Source organism: Thunnus maccoyii, chromosome 4 (assembly GCF_910596095.1).
Source record: "Thunnus maccoyii chromosome 4, fThuMac1.1, whole genome shotgun sequence".
NCBI classification, from domain to species: domain Eukaryota; kingdom Metazoa; phylum Chordata; class Actinopteri; order Scombriformes; family Scombridae; genus Thunnus; species Thunnus maccoyii.
The window spans coordinates 12509070-12532566 of NC_056536.1; the positions used below are offsets into that span (position 1 = coordinate 12509070).

The window sequence follows — 23497 nt, forward strand, 5'->3', positions numbered from 1 at the left end:
CAAGTTCATTTTCAAGTGTTTGCTCAATTTTTACTATTACTATTCTTAGCTTAGATGAAATACAGTTTAACTGTTCATTGTGTTGTATATTTATGGCGACACCTAGTGTAAAGATCCAGGAAAAACAGAGGATGCTGAGTGACCAGAATGATAAGGAAGTAGCTCTGTACATGAAAGAAAGGGGAAAACTGGAGCGAGAAATCTCCCATTACTCCAACTGAGAGGCTTTTCTGTACATAAAGGCTATGTGGCCTCAACGAACATCATATTTCAATGTGCCCCAAACTGATATTGATCTAAATGCCTTAAACGGTCTAAAAAATGATTGTATGAATGGTGAATAGTCTTCAAAACACCAAATCCAGCCTCTCAGCACTTCTTTATCGTATTACTTGGATATCTGATAATTTTCCAGGTGTGTTAGTTCTATTTAGGGTGTATTTTACCTTTAACCATGTAACAAGTTCCGATATTTAAACTAGGAAGCAGGAGTTTACGAGGAGCCGTGAACGCAGCACAAGTGCATGGTGCAGCAGGGGGCGTCAGGCAGCTGTCTGACTGCTTTGTGACTGTTTTTATTGTTCGAGGAAGTGAAGCTTTCCACGATTGTAGCCGATTCTTGAGTTGTAGTCGTTTATTCAGTGGACTTCTGTTTTTGAAGTCGTGTCTGAACAAAACTGGACCAACGTGGAAGACCGTCTTATGGGACAAAATAGGTACAGAACCAGCCATGACATTAAGTGACAGATCTTATTTACCAGACAAATGTTTGCGTTATACATTTTATTAAGCTCTCACACTGTGTCTATTAAGGTCTTTAACCAGCTCATTTGTAAGGAAAGAGAAATGTTAACATGGTAAATATTTCAGTTGATAATCAATATCTGGAGATGTAGTTAATGATAACTCAGATAATAGAGGTGTGGTGTCTCTGACAGAGACTGTGGAGGTGATCACATATGACTGAAGAGTGTTTATCAGGCACTGAGAACAAGAGTCTGAAAGCTTCGGTTTGTGTCAAAGTTCACAGGGTGTCAGCATGACTTCCTCTGTCCGTGTCATCGTGGTGGGAGCTGGCAGTCGAGGGGAGATCTACTCCCAGTTTGCCTCCATCCACCCTGAACGCATGAAGGTCAGTGCAGCCTGCATTTAACAAGGAGGAGATTCAGTAACACAGTTATTGTGGATTGTTTTCTTCATTGACTGCATTGATAAAATTCCTGTCAGCCAAGTCATCTATGATGAGATGAGATACCCATGAAAATAAAAACATGTACATTGTAATAGAAAAGTACAATCATGTCCTTTAATTAATGTTTTCTATAATCATACAGGTTGAATTAAAATAGTCCCTCAACTGTTTTAACTTACATAAAGGATTTTGGTTTCTGTTTTCACTGCTGCCTAAATGTCATCATTGTCCAGGTATTGAGTTGTAATGATTGACAGACATTAACTCAGCTTCACTATTTCAGGTTGTTGCAGTAGCTGATCCCAGAAAATTTGCTCGCACGAAACTTCAACGGCAACACAAAATTGTAGATGAAAACATATTTGAAGGTGAGCATTAAAAGATATAAAAACAGCATTTAAATAGTTTATAATTATCTGCCTCATAATAAGTTATTTAATGCTCTTGTTTCAAATCAGACTGGCACAGTATCGTTGAAAGAGAGAAGTTTGCAGACGCTGTGTTGATTTGTACTCCAGACCGCCTTCATAAGGTAAATATATTTATGTATATGCTGTATGTGTTTTGTCGTTTCTGTTTTCACACACTTATTGGTCTGAAATATTTGTTCTGTGGAAAATCACTCAATTAAACTAGTTTATGTTCCTCAGGAACCTGCGGTGGCCTTTGCAAAGAAGGGCTACCATGTACTGCTGGAGAAACCAATGGCAGTGAGTCTAAATAATTATAAACATAATGTATAACGTTCACTTTGATGTTGGTGTTATTGATCATACAGATTGATTTTGTGTTTTGTTTTAATTCATGAGTACATTGCAAATTTCAGAAAAGATACTATTTCATCCTTCAGTGTCTGTTTGTAAAATACTAAAACTCTTTCTACGTTTGCATTTGCACATTAATGTTTTCCATGACTTTAGACGACTGCTGAAGACTGCACAGCGATCGTGGAGGCTTGTATGCAGAGTGGTGTGATGCTATCGGTGGGTCATGTTCTCCGCTATGATCCCGTCATCCACAAGATTAAGGTGAACAGTTTCTGTCACACTTTATGTTTTCTTCACCAGGCGAGGGTCAGGGCTCTGGGGTTAAAGATCTCAGTCTGGGTTCTTATGAAAGAGTTTGGATTATTGATCCCTAATTCAAATCAGCAACAAACTCACAGCATCAGCAGTATCCAGATCAGCTGATCATCCCACAAATAAAGCTCTCCAGTTTGTTTGACTTGAGTTTTGTTTAGTTGTATTTCTATTGGGAGTAGCAGCACCTCTTGTACATGAAAATGCTAAATTGTCTTTACTTGTGATGAATCAAACCATCAATAGAGTTGATTAAGTGCTCAGTACTTGTCACTTCTGAAGATCTGATAACTGTAAACCTGAAACTGAATTTTAAGCAGGAAAAGCTAATTATAGTTGTTTTTTTTTTTTCTAGGAGCTGATAGATGCTGGTGTTATTGGTGATGTGATCCATATTCAGCACCTTGAGCCGGTAAGAATAGAAATAAGATAATATTGTAAATCGTCAGAGCTCCTTATTTAACTCTTTAATATAACTGTAACATATTGTTGCTTTTGTTCATGAATTTAAATCATTAGTTTTGTCATATTATTTTTCTTTTCTTCATGCAGTTCAAACTGATGCACACATATATTTTACCTCTTGTTCCAGGTTGGATTTTATCACTTCGCCCACTCATTTGTTCGAGGAAACTGGAGGAATGAAGCAGAGAGCTCTTTTGCTCTTTTGGCCAAATCATGTCATGACATCGACCTCATACATCACTGGGCCGGAGGACGCAGGTAAACAAACAAACAGCTGTCAATGATCAACTCCAAGCTCGCCTGATGTTTAGAAGTAAGATGCAGTTAACACTTAAATACTGAAATAAGACGGTTGATCAGCTGTGTGACATCAAGTATATTTATTTGTTGATGCCTCTATCCAAACAGAGCCAGCCTTAATATGAATCATTAACATCACAGTTTGTACTTGGCAGGTGTGTGAAAATGTCATCATTTGGATCCGTCAGCCACTTCCACAAAGACAACAAGGTGTGTAGTCTGTTCACTTTATGTGGCCCAAAACAAAGAAATCACCTTTATCACAAAGGAAATAAGTAGCCACTGCAGATAAGAACAAACTGGTTGTTGATTGTGTTTATTTTGTGTTCTCTACATTATTTCTAACAGAAATCTCCACACACACTGAGCATGAATATAAAATGTAACATTTCTAGTTTATTTTGATCAGCCAACAGGTGCTGCAGATCGCTGTCTGGATTGTTCAGTAGAAGCAGTCTGTCCTTACTCAGCACGCAAAATCTACCTGGACAGAGTGAAACAGGTGAACATCTCAACACATTATTTACACCAATTATCTTTAGAACTTGACTGCAGGTTGAAAATTGTACTTTGCTTGCTTTACAAAGTGTGTGTGTGTTTATGTGTGCTAGGGTCACACCGGCTGGCCCGTATCAGTCATATGTCCGAGCTCGTTCCCAGACATCGAGTCAGTAACTGAGGCACTGAGGACTGGACCGTATGGCCGCTGTGTCTACGAGTGTGACAATGATGTCTGCAGTAACCAGGTTAGAAAACACATTTGTAGACTGAGAGAGCAACAAGAGTTTGAGGTTGGTTCTCAGTCTCCACGGCACAGCGTACTGTCACTTTCTAACCCGTTAACTTTTGTTTTTGCTTAAAAACACGTTAAACTCAAATTCCATCAGAGATGCACCAGTATCCATGGTGATATCAGACATAAGGTCAAATAAACTATAAGTATCTAGACCCAAGACTGACCTGACATGTTAGAAAACCATCAGATATCAAAGAATATGTCGATCTTATCAAAAGGCCAAAAAACAAGGTAGTATTATTATTTTTTGTATGTATTTGGTGGTTTTCACATGAAAGAGTGAAGATGTGGCCTCGTTGACGTCTCCATTATATTTACCAAATCATCTGAGATGCTGCCTAGAAGCAGCTGATTACTTTGTAGCATTACTGAAATACACAGGCTGTATTGGTTTGTTACAGCTGTTTAAAATCTTAACACATCTGCGCTTTTGTTGTTTTGTCTTGTTTATCTTCTCGTTCAGGTTGTTAACATGGAGTTTGAAGGGGGTCTGACAGCAGCCTTTTCCATGGTGGCGTTCAGTGAGGAGATATGCAAGAGGAAAACAACTATGTATGGCAGCAAGGTAGGACTGTGAGGAATGTGGACAGAAGAAACAGAAAGAGGGAGGAAGTGCTAATACTTGAGCTACAAGAGGTTCTGCAAAGAAAGAAAATCTACATGAAGAAGATGAAGATGTCAAGTATTAGCTCACATCAAGCAAAGTCATTCTGCCCAATCAAAAGTGTTTGTAGACAGATGATAACGAAAAAAAATTAAATATCACAGTAGTGTTGACTACACACACACTAACTGGCCAAAAGTATGTGGACACCCAAACACAGTCGTATATTGAACATGTCTTTCCAAAACCACCACTTTGACTCTGCTGCTGTAACATAACAGGCTTCACTCTTCAGGGAAAACTTTTCACAGGATTTTGGAGATTTGCTCCCATTCAGCCACAAGACATTAGTGAGGTCGGGGACTGATGTTGGGCATTAAGGTCTGGCTCACAGTCATTGATCCAGAACATCTCAAAGGTGTTCAGCAGCTCTGCCGGTCAAGTTTTTCTACATCAGACTCCGAAAACCATTTCTTCATGGATCTCACTTTGAGCTTGTAGCATCGTCATTCTGATTTCCTCAAACTGCCACAAAGCCGAATGTACACTGTTGTCTAAAATATAACTGTAAGCTGAAGCTGCAGAGCTTTAACGATGCTTCTAAGATGGATGCATCAGCTAAATGCTGCTGTCTTTACAGGGGGAGCTGTCATATGAGGGCCATGAGATCCGTGTCTTTGACTTTCTGACCCAGAAATCCACAAAACACACAGCACGCAATAACGCTCCCGGGCATTTTGGCATGAGTGGACACGGTGGAGCAGACTACCACCTTATGGAGGCCTTTATCTCTGCTGTGGCGGTGAGAGCTTATAAATGCACATTAGTTTTTATTAATATAGAGTTTCCTGTGGAGCTCATTTGGTTGTTTCAATATTTGAACAGCTTTCATTTGAATCTTTATCTTTTATGGACAGTTGAGTTGAATTTGTAGTTGTAGAAGTTCGGCCACATTAAGGAATAACGACATATAACAAAGACGCTGTATTTACATTTGTGTAACTGTTGCAGAGGTACTAACACTAAATTAATGTTAAAGATTTGGAAACTGTGATGGTTGATTAATCGTGTGTGTGTGTGTGTGTGTGTGTGTGTGTGTGTGTGTGTGTGTGTGTGTGTGTGTGTGTGTGTGTGTGCAGAACAACAATCCATCTCTGATCCGCTCGGGTCCTGAGGAGACGCTGCTGAGCCATTTGCTGGTGTTTGAAGCGGAGCGTTCACGACTGGAGAGCAGGGTGGTTTACTGTGGTGACACAAGTCAGAGCTAGAAGACTAAAAATCATTTAATCTCATCTTAAAAACAAACACTATAATGATCTGAATGATTAATGAAACAATTAGACTGACGAATGAAAGGCCAAATCTTGAAGTTTAATTCACATTGCTCAGGGATTTTAATTGTGTATTTATAATCTGTGTTTATGAATGAATGAGTGAATCTGTTCAGTTTTTAAATTATATATGTCCTATGTCATCATTATGTGTTTGTTAATTTGTGATGTTTTCTTGATAAGAAGTGTTCATGTAACAGACTCATGATCTCCACTGAAAAATGTGAATCTGTTAAATTAAAATTGTCTTTGATTATAATTTGCTCTTAATGTCTCTTAATGTCATCTCACAGCTGCTGTGGTCAGGTTGACAGTTGGGGGGTTTATCCCCAGGAGCTGCCCAGCAATGACACTGTCAGTGTCCTGGAAGTGAGAAAGTACAGTAATATACACAAGCAATGGATCATTTCGTCAGTTACTGTGGTGTCTTCACATTGCTTGTTTCGTCCAAAAGCTAAAAAGATATTCAGTTTATCATCACATAAGACAGTCAGAAAGCAAAAAATCCTACTTACTAGCTGCAGCTGGAGCTAGGCCAAAATGATTGAAATGATCAATCAATCATCAAAATTGTCGCTGGTAGATTTTGTCAATCGATTAATTGTTTCAGCTCAAAAGTCAACAGTTACAAGACTGATCTTATTTATTTAATAAGATTAAAATAAGATGAAACTCATAATCTGAAAGTGAAATAAGCCATTTACTCTCCTTGTCTATTCTTATTAATTTAATGACAGGTGATGACAGGTGCTCTACTTTTGTTTGCAGAGTCTGTTATCCAGACTACAGCTTCAGTTGCTGCCCAACATAGTAGAGATTTACATCAATTAACAACACAAGCCTTTACAGCCTGCCTTTGATTCTGGTCATATTCTCTAAACCTAAATGCGTAATTCTAAAGGTAACAACAGAAAAATATCCATGTTTTTGTCCTCTATGCCAAGCGTTTATCACCAAAGCATTAACATCTTTTAAACACAAGGTGTCACTATTAGAAGTCAAAACATTTGGTCTGAAAACATGACTGGAGGAGCTGCCATCTGCTGAGTGAAATAACAACGTCTGTGATTTAGGACAAGCAGACCCTAAAATGCTGAGGAGTATCACAGCAATAATGAGGAAAAGGTTTAATGACCACGTGGAAAAGGCTTCCAACAACTGTCCACAAGAGAAAGCTAGTAGAGCCAAGTAGCTTTGGCATAAAAGCCAATAAGTAGACATGCTGCACATCTTAGACAGATGAGAGAGACTGATTTTCTAGCAGATACAGATAACCAGATAAGGGTGCAACTCTGAGTAAGTGTATGTCAGAATATGTGCACAGAAAATTACTGGAGGAAGGGCATGGACTAACACTCGCCTCACAGTGTGTAAGAATTGAGGAACAGATGGCCGCTATGTCTATGAATGGAGAAAAGAGGGAGACAGAAACTGTTCATCATTTCACACAAAAGGAGGGAAGCACATGAAAACGAAAGGAAAGATAATGGATAAAGAAGAGGGCAAAACAGAGAGAAAAAATTATAGATGTGGTTACACTGATCATATGGGAAAGGATCCCAAATGCCCTGCACACAGACATGTCACAAGTGTAATGGAAAAGACCATTTCTCAAAAACGTGCCACACAAAAGGATAAAAAAAAAACCAATGTGAACATTGTTGAGGTAGAACAAAAAGATTTTATATTTATTGTAAAAGAGGATGAAATATCAGAGAGACTTAACTTTTGTGTGGGGGGCGTAGACTTGAAAATGTTAGTAGATTAAAGTGCTACAAGTGATGTGATGAGAGAAAATGTATGAGACAGACTGAAGGCAGTAAAGATAAAATGCTATTCATATGTGCCAAAAGAACAGAGAAATTTGTACCCATATTCATCCAGTCAGTCATTGCCAGTCAAGAGGGCATTCAAGTGTAAAATCATGATTGGTAACAGGACTCATCAGGCAGAATTAATTGTTGTTAAAGGCAATGGTGAACCACTCCTTGGGAAAAAGACAGCCATGAAGCTAGGAGTTCTGAAAACGGGTGAAAATGTCTCAGCTGTTACAGACATTAAATACACACTCCAGCAGCAATACACAAATGGAGTGGGAAAGTTGAACACCAAGCAGATTAGCCTATACATCAACCTAAAGGTGAAACCTGTGGCCCAGCCACTCAGAGACATACCATACAACCTCCAGGAGGCTGTGGAGGAAAAGATAAAAGAACTGGTGGACATGGACATTGCAGAACGTGTTGAGGGCACCACCCCCTGGGTGAACCAAGTGGTTGTACTCCCAAAACTGACTGAAGAAGTTGGTAAATGGAGCAGTTGCTAAAAAAAAGTTGCTAAATGTCATTGCGTGATGACGTAAAACTGTCATTATGTAGAATGACAGTTTCTACTCAAATGGACTGTCCATCTTGACGCAAACTATGATTTGAAATTTTTTAGTTTAGATTTGTTTGTTTATCACATATTTTTACTCGTAAAAGTAATATAACACAACACATTTTTTATGATCAGATATTTTTTTATTTTTAAACACGATACATTGAATTATTGAACAATTATTTTCTTATCAACTAGTAAAACTACACATTCTGAACAATTATAGTTTAAGCACTGTATTGGCCAAAAAACAATTGACTGCTGCTGCCTGTGCCTGTCTATTGAGCTGAGACGTCACTACCGCTGACGTCACTCACAATGCACTTTTGCAGCCAGGCAGGCAGACCATGTGTTGTGACAGAGAAATCCTTTTTGTGTCATTTAGAGGGAAAATGTGCATAATAAATACATTTTAAAAGTAGCTAAATTTGTTGCTAGGTGCTTTTTGAAAAAAAAAAGTTGCCATGGTAGTCTAAAAAGTTGCTAATTCTAGCAACAAAATTGCTAAGTTGGCATCACTGCCAGTTGTTAGTATTGTTTCCTTGGCAATGTGTGTCCATGGATTTGAGCACACAGGGAGGGCTGTATTTGTTTGGGTGTTGAGTTCAAATATCAACAATCTTTCTCCAGAATGACTGACTTCACCTTTATCTGTGTTTATGCTAAGTCTGCCGCCATACAACAGTATTTCTAATAGCTCTATACTGTCTTAAATGCTATTTCACAGTCCTGCCTGACAAACTACTGACCAGTGAAAACTCCCCTTTCTTCTGGAGCGCCAGAGCAAGGAGCTGGCGGAGATGTTGGCCCAGGAGGACCTTGGGGAGATGGGCTTGAGCAGCCCCAGTGAACAGATGGTTTACTTGCTGGTGGAAACGGCCACACTGTTGGAGAGGCTGGAAGCTGCTGTGAGGAGGCTGGACAGACAGAGCCTCCCTGACAACTGGAGGGAGGTCCACCTCCAGGTAAAGGACTGACCTACATCAGAATATCCCTGAAAGGAAAGGCAATGTGAATATAGTATATGCTGTGGTTTCATCATTTGAACTGCCTCTACCATATTGAATAATGAATTTACAGTCTCTGGTAATACTTCATTTTCAAATGAACCTGTTCCAAAGGCTTCATGTGTAGTGAACTGTAATGGTTAACTATCCTAAGCAAATGCAGAAACCACATAAACTTGTTGAGGTGAGTCTCTGTCTCTTCTTTGTGCTGCTGGTGGAAGACATCAGGGTGTTGCCTCCCTCCTCCTCCTCTGTGCTAAATAACTTATAATAATAACTCATTTATTGTCTGGTGTGATTCTGCACACACTGGTCTTTCCTCTCAGCAGGGTTCATCCCAGAGTCCATGGAAGAAGCTGTTTGGGCTGCGCAGGTCTGGTCAGAGCAAACACAATATTACCCCTGTAGGTTCCCACCTCACAGCTTATACTGACATAACTAACACAGGTGTTGTGATAAAAAGCCAAACAGGGGCATCACTGGCTTGTTTCAGAGTGGCACTACTTTTTAAAATAACAAGCTGACGATGTGCGCAAGACCGCTATGACTGCTGAAATGCAAGTTATTAATTTATTTGCCCTCACTTCTCTCCAGGCCTGCAGTGATGATGAATCTCACCTTCAAACTGCATGTCTCTGACAACAGCATGCTGGGTCACTTGCATCTCCAAGTCTAACTTGCAATATTTTCACCAGCTGTACTACTCCCACTTTAATCATCCATGCATGATTCTTTGACATTGTATGTTCTCCATTGAATGTTCTCTCAATTCAAATAGAATAAAATACAAACCAGTTTTACTATACAATAAAATTCTTACCAGGTTTTTCTCTCACATAGAAAGTTAAATGTTATAAAAGGAGTAATAATGTTAAACCTTAACCATCAGTGTGTGAAGATAAATCATGGTACATCAAAAGATTTTAGATACTTCAAATCAACCTCAAATTATAGACTTCATGACCTCAATTCAACTTATAACTGCATTGTGTTCCCCTCTCACCGTGTATGAAGCACTTAAGGGACAGCAGCCAGGAGAGGTTGGCTCTGCTAGAAGCTCGTCTGACTGAGGAAAAGGACTGGAGGAAACAGCTGGAGGTGGACCTCAGTGCTGCCCAGGCCGCACTGAAAAAAGACAAGGAGGTAAACACCACATATATCTAATGCTTCATCTGACTGTGCACAAAGAATAGTAACACCACAGATACACAAGGGTGTGCAATTAAATTTATAGTTAAAGAAGTTTAGTTCTGATGCTTTTTTGTCATATTATAAAGAAAAATATTCACTGGAAACACACGTGCAACTAAAACAGGAATGGAAAAAAGGAAGTAGTGCAATGTGTGTTAATTGTCAATTTTAACCCGTCACAAACCACACATTTTCTTTAACAGCACAAACTTTCTTCACTCTCAACACATACAAGGCTTTGCAGATTGGCGAGCGAGAGCTGAAGAAGCTGCGACTCGAGGTCAACAGCCTTCAGACTGAATGCCAACAAGGGAAAACACTCATCAAGAGCCTCAACCAAGTCAAGGGGGAAAAAGCCATTCTGGAGGAAAAGGTTTGTTAATTTTGTCCACTGACACATTGCATAAGTCTTTTTAAACATGATGTAACTTGAATGATTATAAAATACAGGAAATATTTTAAAGAGATAAAAATTAGGTTTTAGTGGAAATAGTGCAAAGTAGACATTAACATTAATAAGCAAAAACATGTCCACTTCCATTGCTTACTTAAATTAAGTGTTTATAAAAAAGAAAAAAATAGTCTTCAAATGTGAACATAATATAATGTATATTCAGTGTCAATCAAGGAAAATTGACTTGACAACATAAAAATATGTCAACATTAATTTACAGCATATGTAAAGGATTTGCCAAAACTTGCATCATATTGAAATTTACACCATTAAAATAAATTTCTGTCTGTCTTCTGTCTTTGACTCTCTGTCTGCCAGGTAGCCCAGATGGAGCGTGCCCACCGCCGACTCCAGAGTGAGGCAGAGCACTACAAGGGCAGTAACCAGACCCAGGAGGACCTGCGGGAAAACCGGTTGCAGGTTGACCAGCTACAGGAGCAGGCTGACCGGCTAACCATGGAACTCAGCAGCCTCCAGACAGCACACAACAGACTGAGGTTGTTGTTAGTTTAGACTTCACAGTGCTCAGAGTATCATGCAGTTGTATTTTTGAAACATGTGGGTTGAAATAGAGATGGAGCAGAGCTGGGAGAGACATGATAGCACTGCTGCAGCTGGTACTTCTATCTTGTTTCTTGGCCAGTCACAAGATAGGACTGTCATGCTGGAGCTTACCTGTTTTGCATACGTGTGCATACTTTGCAGGGATGAAATGGTTTCTGAGCGGCTGCAGACTGCTGAGCTCCAGGCCAAACTGAGCAACAGTCTCCAGGAGAAGCTGGCGGCTGAGGAGGAAAGAGAGAGACTGGAGCTCGAGGTACAGCACCTCAAGGGGCAGATCCAGTGGCATCAAGAGCAGCTCTCCTCGACAAAGGAAGCACTTAGTAACAACCAGAAATCTGAATTGCTCACAACTCACATAGAGTGTAGGCTTAGTCCAGTGGAGAGGACTAAGGATGAGTGCCTGGATCAGGTAAGTGCATGTCCATCGCTAGGGTAATTTCCCCACCAACTCAAAGACACTATTCTGTAGTTGATCCTAACCTTTGACCTGCTTGTAGCATTTCCTCTGCCAGAATCATATATGATTTATATATTGCATGTGTGTGTTGTGTGTGTAGCTTTCATGTCTGAAGCAGGAGCTGAATCATCTGCAGACCAAGCTGGGGGAGGAGCGGCAGCTGGCCTCTCAGCACCAACTGGCTCTGCAGGCTCAGATCAATGAAGCCCAGGCACGAATCAAGGTGCATCTTATCCTAAAACATCATTAACATTCCCAAACAGTCATGCTGTTTCTGCAGCTCAATTTAAAATACCTCCTTATGTATTCACTAGGTTTAAGTTTCAGTTTATTATATGATTGGCTTTTCATTGCTTTACTCTTCATATCGTGGAAGCTTCATTGTGCATTCATACTTAAGTTAATAGCCGATTTGAATATATCACAGCCCTGTCTCTTGTTTCCCTCATTAGTCCCAGGACTTAGTGATGAGCCAGAAGTCAGAGGAGGCTAAACAGATGAAACAGGACCTGCAGAGGGCACAGAGTCTGTTCACCTCAGCAGAGAGAGAGTTGCGCTATGAGAAGGAGAAGAACATGGACCTGAAGAGACACAACACCCTGCTGGACCAGGAAAAACTGAAAGTTGGTATTTAATTACAGCACATTTGGAATTTCCTGAATGCCACTGACAGTTATCACTGTATCACTGTTCTGTTTGTCACTCAGTCACCTCACTGTGAATACTAATTATGATGAGCAAATGTGAAACTGTAACATAAATGTTAACAGGAAAGAAAGGTGCTATACAAATAATTCTAACTGTTAGATAGTTTATAATATAGTTGTTATATTGGTGTTAAACATCCTTTTCTGTGTTCATGCTCTGTTGTCTCATTCTGCTTCCTTCAGCTTTGTGCAGAGCTGAAGCAGGTTCAGACCAAGCTGGTCCAGTTGGAGCAGAGCGTCCACATTCAGGCGGCTGATTCTGAACGTCAGCAGCAAAGAATCAGGGAACTGGAGCTGGAACTGGCACGCAACTCCACAAACCGCAGCACCACCACCAGTCTGCAGGAGGACCTGCAGGCCGAGAGGGCACGGCTCATTGCTGCTGACAAGAAGGTCAGTGCCGGGGCAAGAAATCACTGCCTGGTGTTTCCATGGTTAGACTAGTTCAGCCTACTTTATGATAAAGGCCTCAGGTTTTATTCATTAGTTCCTCCTCTATGGTTTAGGTTCTGCTTGAGCCCTGTCGTAGTCTTTGGTTGGAATGAAAACCTGCGTACTCAGTCCTTGTGGTTGTGGTGGTGTGGTTTCCTGTGTCCTGAAATGCTACACAGCAGATATGATATTGCACATAGCCATTTTTTTAAATTTGCGATATGATTTCCGTCTCACTGAGTGAAGCCTGTGGCTCTATTGTGATGGCAGGTGTTGGAGCTGCAGCAGCAGCTTAAGAGTGCCCAGCACCAGCTGCGCATGGAGGAAGCTCGAGCTGGCGACAGCATCCACCTGGAGAGGGACAGCAGGGATCTGTCTAACACCTTGTCAGCCCTGAGAGCCCAGCAGCAGAGGGAGCACATCACTAGGTCACACACACTGCAGAGCTGCTGACACTGCCCAGTTTGATTTAGTTTCATTAGTAGAAAAATTGTCATAATCAACACTGCAAGTTTTAGGACATGTTGCTGATTCATATTACATAGAAGTGCTTTCTCCCCCGCCCTCCATCCATCTTCTCCTTCATTCTTCTCTCAGGAAGCTGATAGAGCAGCGTGAGGAAGAGCAGCAGCAGCAGGTGCTCTCCCTGAGGCTGAAGGAGGCGTCCCTGACCAGGACAAATGCAGAGCTCAGCCACCGTGTCCAGCAGCTGGACAGCCGTCTATCCATCCTGGAGGCTGAACTTAACAAGGCCAGAGAGGAGGTAACGAACAGTGTACAACAGTCGATCAGATGTCATTAGTACTGCAGGGTGTTTCCACTCTTGAAGCGTCTTTTACACTCCTACTATGTCTGTTTCACAAAGATTAGGATCAAATGTGATTCACAACTTACATCCATTGACACATTCTCAGTCTTTACTTAGCTTCTCAATGGGATCTCATCTGTGCAGGTGGTTGATCTTTTTCTTTTTTTCTGCCCTGTTATAAGTTTGTATTTCCCAAGCACAAGTTCTCATCATGTATTAAACAGGAGTGTTATATGCCTTGTTTTTCCAGAGGTGTCGTGCTGACAGCTCATATCCAGAACAATGTTTATACAGTCTGGTTGAGCTCTGTCACTTTATCTATACTTCTAGTTTAAAGCTGTTCGATCAGTTGCTGCAACCCCATAAATTCCCAAAAGACCCTGCTTGTGTCATATCTTTTTACTGTAGTCTTTTCAAAAACGTTGTGATCATTTAGTGCTACTTAACTTTTTGTTGTAATTTGCACATAAACATAGTCCCTACATTAAACTGCTGAAACTATGCATTGTGTATTGTGGCTTGACTTGTATTTTATAGGAGTTTTCAACAACAAAAAATAAAGAAAGTAATTTTTCCCCTGAAGCTTAAAAATGTGTTTTATCCAGTTTGAATTTAGTTAAAATTATGTTTTGTATGTGTCCTCTAGGCAAGAGACGGTCAGACGTCGAGCCACAGACTGAAAGAGGAGCTGGCGGCCAGTCAGCAGGAATATGACAGACTGCAGGCCGAGCTGCAGCAGGTTCTCTTCCAACTGGACACACACGTCAGGTTAGACACACCCACACATGTACAATCCATAGTATAATCTAATTAAGACACATGGAGTTGTGGTTGCTTTTCCCATGCTCCTCTGCTCCTCCAACCAGGAAGTACAATGAAAAGCAGAGTCAGCACAAGACAAAGCTGCGTCAGGCCAAGCAGATCTTTCTCAAGGCCACTACACAAAGGGACAGCACCATCCAGAGACTGGAGAACGACCTGGCGCTGGCCTCCAGCCTCTCACACAAGGTCAGGCACATGATGATGTCACTATCCAGTCATTATGTCACTGATGTTATGGAAACAAGTGTAACACTTCCTGTTGTATCAGAATGCTTCCTGAGTCCCTTTAGCTTCTAAATATTCAGGAAGAGACGTTAGTGTTGTTGTAGTTTTCACAGCTTGGGGCAAGGTTTCTCAGAGCAGATGTTCTGCATTTATAAAATGTATTGTAAAGTGTATAAAATCTAATAAATTTGTCTAAAATCTACTGCGCCCTACAGGAGAAGGAGAGGATCCATAAAGTGCTGGAAGAAAACGAGAAGATTTTGGAGGAGAAGAGGGTGCTGTTACTGAAGATAAGTGAGGCAGAGGAAATGGGCAGCAACGGCATGAGGGCCGCGTCCACGGCCCAACACAGGTATTGTATTGAATCACACTAATGAATGACTGAAATTTGTTGCTCAGATGCTTGACAGATGTTTCTTTTGAGGTGGCAGTTTGAGTATTTCTTTAAGTAGAGTACCTTTTCTTCCAAGTGGAAATCAAGTATTAGGATTGGATATCAAATCAACATACTGTATGTTAAAATGACTGAAGTGTCTCATCATTGCTGCTGTCATTGATCGGTCTCATGAATTCTAAAATTAATTGTATTTAAAGAATGAATACTATAAAATAACAGTAAGTAAGTCAGTAATTCATGGGGTTTGAATTAAGTTATTGTGTTCTACATGCCCTAGTGAAGACATATTCATATTGTGAGTAAGTGTGAACATTAATGTGTTCTAGGGTCAGTCTTTTAGAAGTGGAAAACAGACACCTACAGGATCGAACCCTGAAGCTGTCCAATCAAGTCAGTTCCTTAGAGCGCACCCTGAGGAACCAGTCGTTCTACAGCCTGGAGGTAACGCCACACACAGATCTTCATGTCTGAAGTCTTACTGGGACATGCCACCCAAAAATTCACAAGGCCAATTTTCTAAAACGGCTCTTACAACATTAGTACTGAAAGATGAAGAATTTCAAATTTAATTGTCACTGCTGATGCTGAGTGTTTCCAAGGTTAAAAAAGGGGCTTTCACCAAGGTTTGACCAAATGTAAAATAGGTGACATGTCCCTTCCTCTGTTGTAAAAGGAGACTTTAATGTCTGTTGATCTTTAATGGTTCAAATGCTCAACAGAATGCCAAGAAAGTGCTCCCCTCTGAAAGTCTCTGTGACGGCATCCTGCACACATCTACGTTAAGGTGAGGCAGTTTGAAGAAAACTCACAGCTTCAGTTTGAAACAATTACTAAAACAATATCTGTTAGTTGTGGTTTACCTTCATTTTTTTGTTAGAAGAAAAAAGTGTTAGAAAGCTCTGTTATGTTCTTCAAAGAATTTCCAACGTATTCACATACATAGTGTTTGACTACATTGAGTGCTTTTATGTGCATTTTCTGCCATTTCTCCCCACCTTGTTGCCACTAGTCTGACGTCAGGTTCGTGTGACCCACTGGACATCCTGGACTCGATCTGCCGTATGAAGGTTGGCGAGCGTGCAGTGGTGGACGGCACTCGAGCATCTGTCTCCACACACCAGCCATCAGAGCAGGGCTACCTGAATCTCACCTCCCCATTAGTTCCTAATAACGGTGATAAGGTATGAGAGGATGAGAGGGTAGCACTACAGCATCCGCCTGCAAATATCCTTGATAAAAGACAGTAATAATAAAAAAGTTCTGCTCAGGGTGATATCTGTGTTTTGGGGGATTTGTAAAAATCAAATATTTTTTATGACATATTTAAAAGACACAGGATGTCATGATTGATTCTTAGTTTTGATTTGGAAGCTAAACATGTGGCATAATCATTTTTGTATGTACAAAGTGTGTGTCTGGGGAGTTGGTTGATTGTTTGCGTCACCTCGCCAAAGCAAGTAAGAATGCTTAAAAGCCTTGTGTTGGTTTATGGGAAAGATTTTTATTATTATTTTGTATCTAATGGTACATGATAGAACAATGTACTTCACACTAGTGCAGTGAGTGTGAAGAAGACATTTCATGGGTGAGATTTGACTAGTTTAAATTGAGCACTTTATAAAAAGTTTTACTTGTTACTATTTACATTCAGGAAAATGTAGCAGTGGAATACAACAGCGGAGTATTAATAATACGCATTTTTCCCCAGTTAAATTTATATCCTGGTGGTGTTTTCTATGAAAAAATGTCTACGATTGTGCATGTTTATGGTTTTCATTGAGTCAAAAAAAACAAACTTAAAACAACATCAATCAATCAATCAACATTTTTACAAATCCATAATGATATCAAACAGCCACCATGTGTGAATGTCATTCATGCCCCCCAAAACACATCTCATGTCAGCAAACAGCGGCTGACCAGCACACAGTACACGTTTATTTTTTCTCTGAATCTACAAGAAGAAACTGTGACAGATTCTGAGTGATTGTTTCGGTGCCGGACTGCTGCTGAATATTTATAATTCATTTTCCTGAAATGTACTGATTATATAAGTCAATATGATGACAAAAAATACACCAGGAAAGATCATTTAACCTAATCTTATATATCTTATATTTTATCTTATATATTTATCTTATATTTTACAAAAACGAAAAGGATCCCTTTTAATGACTTAAAGCATGAATTAGCAAATATATATATAATAAGTGATTTCTGCATCAGAATATTATCACGGTTTCAGGGAGGAAAATAAGCGATAAACTGGAAAGGAGGGGAAACTATTGAGCTACTCATTTATGTGTATGCAATAAAAAGACTTATTTTTTTAATGAAAAGCTTCTCTCATCTGAAATCGAAGTTTTTTCCATTTTATTCTGGTGTGCGTTAGGTTAAGGATACGTTTCGTATCTCTGTTATGTTTTGAATTCAGGACAGTTTAGCAGCGCTCCACAGGGCACAATACGTTTATTGTAGCATTTTTACAGTAGTCGCTGGTCATCAAATCACCAAACCAAGTCTCCTCAGCTTTTTGCTTTCAAGTCTCAAGTAAGTCGAATCTCACAGCGGGGTCGAGTTGCAAGTCTCCATCTTAAGCTAACGAGTTAGCACATTGAAGCTAATGTCACAACCATAGGTCACAACTGAAACCAGCTGGCGTTAACTCGGTTGCTAGGTAACCTAACTAGCCTTAGCTAATTCAGTTTGAGAGCGGAGTTTGATTAGCCAGCTAAAGCTAATTTGGGATTGTTTATTGTTAATTCTATCTCATTTAGTATACTAAATCTATTATATTATTTAGATAATGCAACATTATTTATTAGTGGCTATGGCAGTCTGGTTAAAATCCAACCCAACTCAATTAAGCTAGGCTAACGTTAGTTTAGTTGTAAATTGCTCTTTTTAACTGTCACCATGTTTTTACAGTTAAAAAAAAAGAGATAAAGTTTTATCCTTGTTCTAATGTCACAGACTCAACCGGACCATCAGTTAACATGAATCGGCGACCATCTGCTGTCAGAAGTCAATTACTTGAAGATTTTTGTAAGTTATGCAGTTCGCTAATCATGTAATTTAGCGTAAACTAATTTAGCTAACTGTTACACGCAGTGTAGAACATCAGACATACCCAACATAAACTGTGTAAAATCCTAGTCTGAACCAATAATACAGGTTATTGCATTTTTGTGTAACAAATTTAGGTTAACAGTTACTTGAGGGGGCGTGTTGCACATAGTAAATTATTAATAACTTCCTTCATCCACGATAATCTCATAGCTGTCACACACCACCAATGATAGAAAATGCCTCCTTTCTATATATGCCATGTCCCAAATATAAATTATAATAAACAGTAGTTATGTAAAGGGACATATAGCTGCAGCATACAGCCTTGTGTTTTAATGCAGCTGAAACGGACCTGAAGAAACTGCAGCTGCAGTATCGCAGAGCAGAGGAAGCCAAACGGGCATATAGTGTGAAAACCCAAAGACTCCTCTCCAGAGACAAGCAAGTACCTTCCTTTATTTACCAATACCTGACAGTTCCATAGACATTTTACAGAGATACAATGATATTTAAGTCCATGTTCAGTATCTTAAATATGAATTTAACAGATTTAATACATTTGATTAAATATTATTTAATATTTAGCATCTTAGTTAAAATTATATAACCATTCATGTCTTCATGAACATGTGACAATAAAATGCAGACTGTCATCTTAAAATGACTGTCCAAGACGTAAGTATCTCTTATAGCAAACTATGCCGCTTTAGGATGCCTTGTAGATTCAAAGCAGTGCGAGTCACAACAACAATTAATATTGTTCATGTTTTTTCCAAACTGTGTGTGTACGTATTTGTTTGTGTCGGTGGTAGACGAGAGATCCAGAGGCTCCAGGATGAACAGGAAGAGCTTTTACGCAGTCTCAGAGTCACTGAGAGTCCTTGTAACCGTCAGAATGATGTTAGTGTTGTTGAAGATCTTACTGCCATGTTGGCCTGTGAAGACAGAATAGACAAGGAGCTGGAAGAAGAAAAAGGAAAAGTAGCATCTTTGAAAGATCAGGTGAATACCATTGACAGAGTGCTGCACGGTGAATTCCTCCTGATTTTCTTACCACAGTTGACCCTACTTGTTGGCTTTGTTTTCAGATTTTGGAATGGGAGAGGAAGTTGGCTGGACAGAGAGGGGGAACTGCACACCGCAGTTGTAAATCTGACAACAGCTGCTTGCTAAAAACCACCTGCTCAATGGAAAACAAACTGGACAGGGTTAGTGTTACCCAGAATCCACTTGACCATAAATTCAAATCAGATTTTCATATTTTTCAAGCTGACCTTCATATTTACAGTTTCTGGGGTTTGTTTTCTGTGTTTAACACCTGTTACTAATAAAAACAAACAAACATGTTTTATTCTAGGGTCGCAAACGCTTCAATCAGCTGATGACCAGGAATGGACAGTTGAGGGAGGATCTGAAGATACTGCAGGAGGAGAAGAAACACTTCCTACGTGTTAAATCTCATCTAGAAAATGTAGGTTCAGTTAATAACAGCCAGTTCCTAAATTTGCATTTTGCTGCTGCTGCATTTTACCAAGTGTGTAGAAAGTAGGAGGATATCAAGGAAGGAGTGCCAGAATGATGCTTCCATCCCTCTTGCTTGTCAATCTTCTTTGAATCACACACATAAAAATGATCAAATTAGTTTACAACAAAACATTTAACACTTTCCCTAAAGATAAAGACTTTTGGGAATAGTGTCCAACAAAAGTTGTCTGTTGACCGTCTGATGTGAATTCTCCTTTAAAGGGGGATTATTGGGGAAATACTGAGACTCTTGACAGTAAACTGTGTGTTATCTCACCCAGGAGCTGCATGCAATTCACAAGGATGTTTGTAAACTGAGTTCTGAGTGCACTGAAGCCTTCAATACCAGGTGAACCATTCTGCAGTAATAAATCATAATCTAAATCTAGTTAGGTTAGAGTGCATATTCATATTTCTAATCATCAGGTACAGATGATGGATTTCAACTGTGACAAATAAAGAATCAGTTGCACTCACATTCAGCTCTTTTAATAATAAATGTTAAAGGCTGGATCACCACTAGCTGATTGTCAGCATGGAGGACATTACTGAGTACTTGACAACAAAAACAGAAATATATGACAGTCAAGTTCATTTACCAAAGCCATAAGTGTCTTCTCACTTTTTATTTAATATATATTTTTCTTAGATAACAGCATAGATTCATAGAGGTAAAGTACATCCACCATGTATAACTATGTTACTGTGTTGTATATTTATGGCGACACCTAGTGTGAAGATCCACGAAAAACAAAAGATGCTGAGTGACCAGAATGATAAGGAAGTGGCTCAGTACATGAAAGAAAGGGGAAAACTGGAGCGAGAAGTCTCCCATTACTCTAACTGTGAGGTTTTTATGGACATAAAGGCCTCTGCACGTATCAACCAGGACGTGGACCACGGAAAAGGTGACTATATGTATCTCTCACACATCATTTTGAATCCCTAAATAACCATCAGAACTAATACACTCCAGTTTGCATGTTAAAACATAAAAAATCACCTACTATCCTGTGAAAACACTCATACTAATTGATGAAAATGTTATTTCAAGTGTGGCTATATGTACATCTATGTCAAAGCTACTTGGCTCTACCAGCTTTCTCTTGTGGACAGTTGTTGGAAGCCTTTTCCATGTGGTCATTACACCTTTTCCTCATTATTGCTGTGACACTCCTCAGCATTTTAAGGTCTGCTTGTCCTAAATCACAGACTATTGTTTCACTCCACAGACTACAGTCCCTCCAGTCATGTCAGACCAAATGTCTTGACCTCTAATGAAATACACTAGTGACACCCTGTGTTTAAAAGATGTTACTGCTTTGGCAATAAACGCTTGGCATAGTCGACAAAATCCTAACGTTTTTGAACGCTGAAAAAAAAGTTTGCTGTACATCTTTCCTTACATACAACAACTCTGGTGCAGGATTCCTCCATGGGGTATGATAGGTTAAGTGAGCACCATGTAGTGTATGAGTTTGACTTTCACATTTGTCCCCATAGTGGAGCAGCACAAGCGACTGGAATTGAAGGAATGGGGACTGGAAGATTTTGAGGATGCAATCAAAACAATCCTCAGGGTGACAGGTGAAAGTGACCTGGACAAACTGGTCAGGAACTTCATATATAGTAAGTTTCTATTAAACATTAATGTTGCTGTGGAAGTTCTGCTTTTTTCAGAAATCAAAATATCTTGTGATATATTTCCATCAGTGGAGGAGCAGAACTACACTTTACTGAAATTCGTCAACCATCAGCACAATGAAGCACAGACCATTGAAAGGCAGATATCTGAGGTTGGTGTATGTGTGTGTTCAAGAGAGAGATTAGAGATAAAGAAGAAAATAAACACATCATTGGTCTTGTATGCTATCTTCTGTTATGTTTTGGACTGAAGTTTTGCAATGAGATGGAGATCTTTGTGGCTGAGAACCAGCGGCAGCTTGAGCAGCATCAGTCTCTTCAGAGGACAGTTTTCATCAAGCAAGAGGCTGTTGAGCAACAGCTGACAGTTTATCTACAGCGTGTCGAGTTCATGGAAAAGCTCCTAGATCAGCTCAAAAAAGGTACAAAATAGGGCACCCCTGCATGACGTTATCCTTTTGAATGGGTGCACTACAAATATGTCAAACTGTATGAGGAAGTTGAGCAATTTTGTATCTGTCTTTGGATACTAGAAAGCATACATACTGTAAATTTCATATATAACTATATACAGGATATATATGTTTCAGTGTGCGTCTAGTCCCAACACAGCACTTACTTAAAAATATATATTATCTTATTCCATCAAAGAGCAGCAGCATGCAGACTGTGCTACAATCAAAAAACAGACAATGCTGGAATAACTGTTGCTTTGTGAATTGGATGTAGCTCATAACAAAGATAAGGGAATTTTGCTCTACAAGAGAAGTGTCCCTTCAAAATGGTAAAAGAGTAGAATTACATGTTAAGGTTTAGAGAATATGCACAGAATCAACGGGAGGCTGTAAAGTCTTGTGTTGTTGATTGATGTAAATCTCTTCTATGTTGGGTAGCAACTGCAGCTGTAGTTTAGATCACACCTGTCACCGACTACAGTGTAAATTAATAAGCATAGACAAGGACAGTAAATATGTTTGGCTTTTGGACAAAATAGGTCATGTGAGGACATCACCTTGGATTTAAGGAAATTGTGATTTGACATTTTATTAAACTAAAATATTAATTGATCAATAGATAGTGAAAATATTTGTTAGTTGCAGGCCTAAATTTTTTCTCACTTCTTTTTCTAGGTGTTCAATCATTGCTTCAGATCAGCTATGACAGCTCAGAGATCCGCGATGAGCTGAGCTCCTCTGATGGAGTCCAGGATGAAAATATCGCAGAGTACCTGAGGATGGTGGAGGACAGAACCAATGAGCTTCTTACTCTGCGCTCCTATCTTCTTTTCCAGGAAGACCTTAGCCAGTGGGTATGTGGACATGAAACACTTCGTTAGTGGAGATTAGATCCTGTCACAACAGCCAGTACAAACCAGATGCCTTTCAGCTGCTGCCTCGTTCCCATCTCACTGATTCTTCTGTGTCTTTTAAACAGTCACTCTCACACACCACCACATGTTTTCTGGTGTAGATTTCTATATTTTTTAAATGCCACTCTGTGGTGATGTGGCAAACACATATTGATGAATTTAAATACAAAAAATATAACACAGGCAGCTAGAAACAGATGAAATGATCCATTACTTGTGTATATTACTGTACTTTCTCACTTCCAGGACACTGACAATGAGATTGCCGGGCAGCTCCTGGGGATAAACCCCCCAGCTGTCAACCTGACCACAGCAGCTACAACCCCTGCACCTGAGTAGGTGTTTTGTTTTTTTTATTTGAAAAATATCTCAGCAATGGCAGAGTCAAAGTCAGCCTGTCATTAGCTTTCTGGTTTGACGTATGCTTGAAAAAAACTGCACGTGAATTGAAATTATCTGCGATACCCCAGTGACAACCCAGAATCAGTGGAGTCAGTGCTGATGGAAATGAAAGTGCCAATGAATAGAGAGGATCTCCTTACACTGGCCAGTAAGAGGGTGAGTATAACTGAAACAATCAAAAATATATATCTTTATACCAAGCAAAATCTGCAGTCTTTCAGTTTTGACAATATTTTTTGTACTGAAGTTATGCATCTGTGGTAGCCTGCATGAAGATTA

General features: G+C 39.7%; 3 protein-coding genes across 4 annotated transcripts; all 3 read left to right on the forward strand.

Moving 5' to 3' along the window:
* The first annotated feature begins 437 nt into the window (after positions 1 to 437).
* Positions 438 to 6026, forward strand: zgc:154075 (uncharacterized protein LOC556929 homolog). Of its 2 annotated transcripts, XM_042409329.1 has the most exons (14): positions 440 to 716; positions 1024 to 1132; positions 1476 to 1560; positions 1651 to 1724; positions 1843 to 1902; positions 2113 to 2220; positions 2627 to 2683; positions 2864 to 2994; positions 3192 to 3246; positions 3446 to 3538; positions 3648 to 3782; positions 4296 to 4397; positions 5077 to 5238; positions 5576 to 6026. In XM_042409329.1, exons 1-14 carry the CDS (start codon positions 703 to 705, stop codon positions 5702 to 5704), a joined length of 1314 nt encoding a protein of 437 aa, XP_042265263.1. In that variant the 5' UTR covers positions 440 to 702; the 3' UTR covers positions 5705 to 6026. The 2 variants fall into 2 exon arrangements, with proteins under 2 accessions (XP_042265264.1, XP_042265263.1); XM_042409330.1 differs by lacking the exon at positions 5077 to 5238 and having other exon boundaries at positions 438 to 716.
* Positions 6027 to 7772: 1746 nt separating this feature from the next.
* LOC121895330 (coiled-coil domain-containing protein 30-like) lies at positions 7773 to 18690 on the forward strand. Its single transcript, XM_042408372.1, has 18 exons — positions 7773 to 8073; positions 8903 to 9111; positions 10168 to 10296; positions 10580 to 10717; positions 11117 to 11295; positions 11504 to 11771; positions 11920 to 12042; positions 12272 to 12442; positions 12710 to 12919; positions 13229 to 13386; positions 13556 to 13721; positions 14413 to 14534; positions 14633 to 14774; positions 15029 to 15165; positions 15537 to 15651; positions 15930 to 15994; positions 16220 to 17760; positions 18621 to 18690. The coding sequence occupies exons 1-17, from the start codon at positions 7773 to 7775 to the stop codon at positions 16395 to 16397; spliced, it is 2811 nt and encodes a 936-aa protein (XP_042264306.1). The 3' UTR covers positions 16398 to 17760; positions 18621 to 18690.
* LOC121895331 (outer dynein arm-docking complex subunit 1-like) lies at positions 16750 to 23155 on the forward strand. The gene is made up of 11 exons (XM_042408373.1): positions 16750 to 16769; positions 19092 to 19281; positions 19368 to 19487; positions 19637 to 19750; positions 20085 to 20152; positions 20536 to 20711; positions 21307 to 21432; positions 21517 to 21599; positions 21701 to 21869; positions 22578 to 22756; positions 23063 to 23155. The coding sequence occupies exons 1-11, from the start codon at positions 16750 to 16752 to the stop codon at positions 23153 to 23155; spliced, it is 1338 nt and encodes a 445-aa protein (XP_042264307.1).
* The last annotated feature ends 342 nt before the right edge of the window (positions 23156 to 23497 follow it).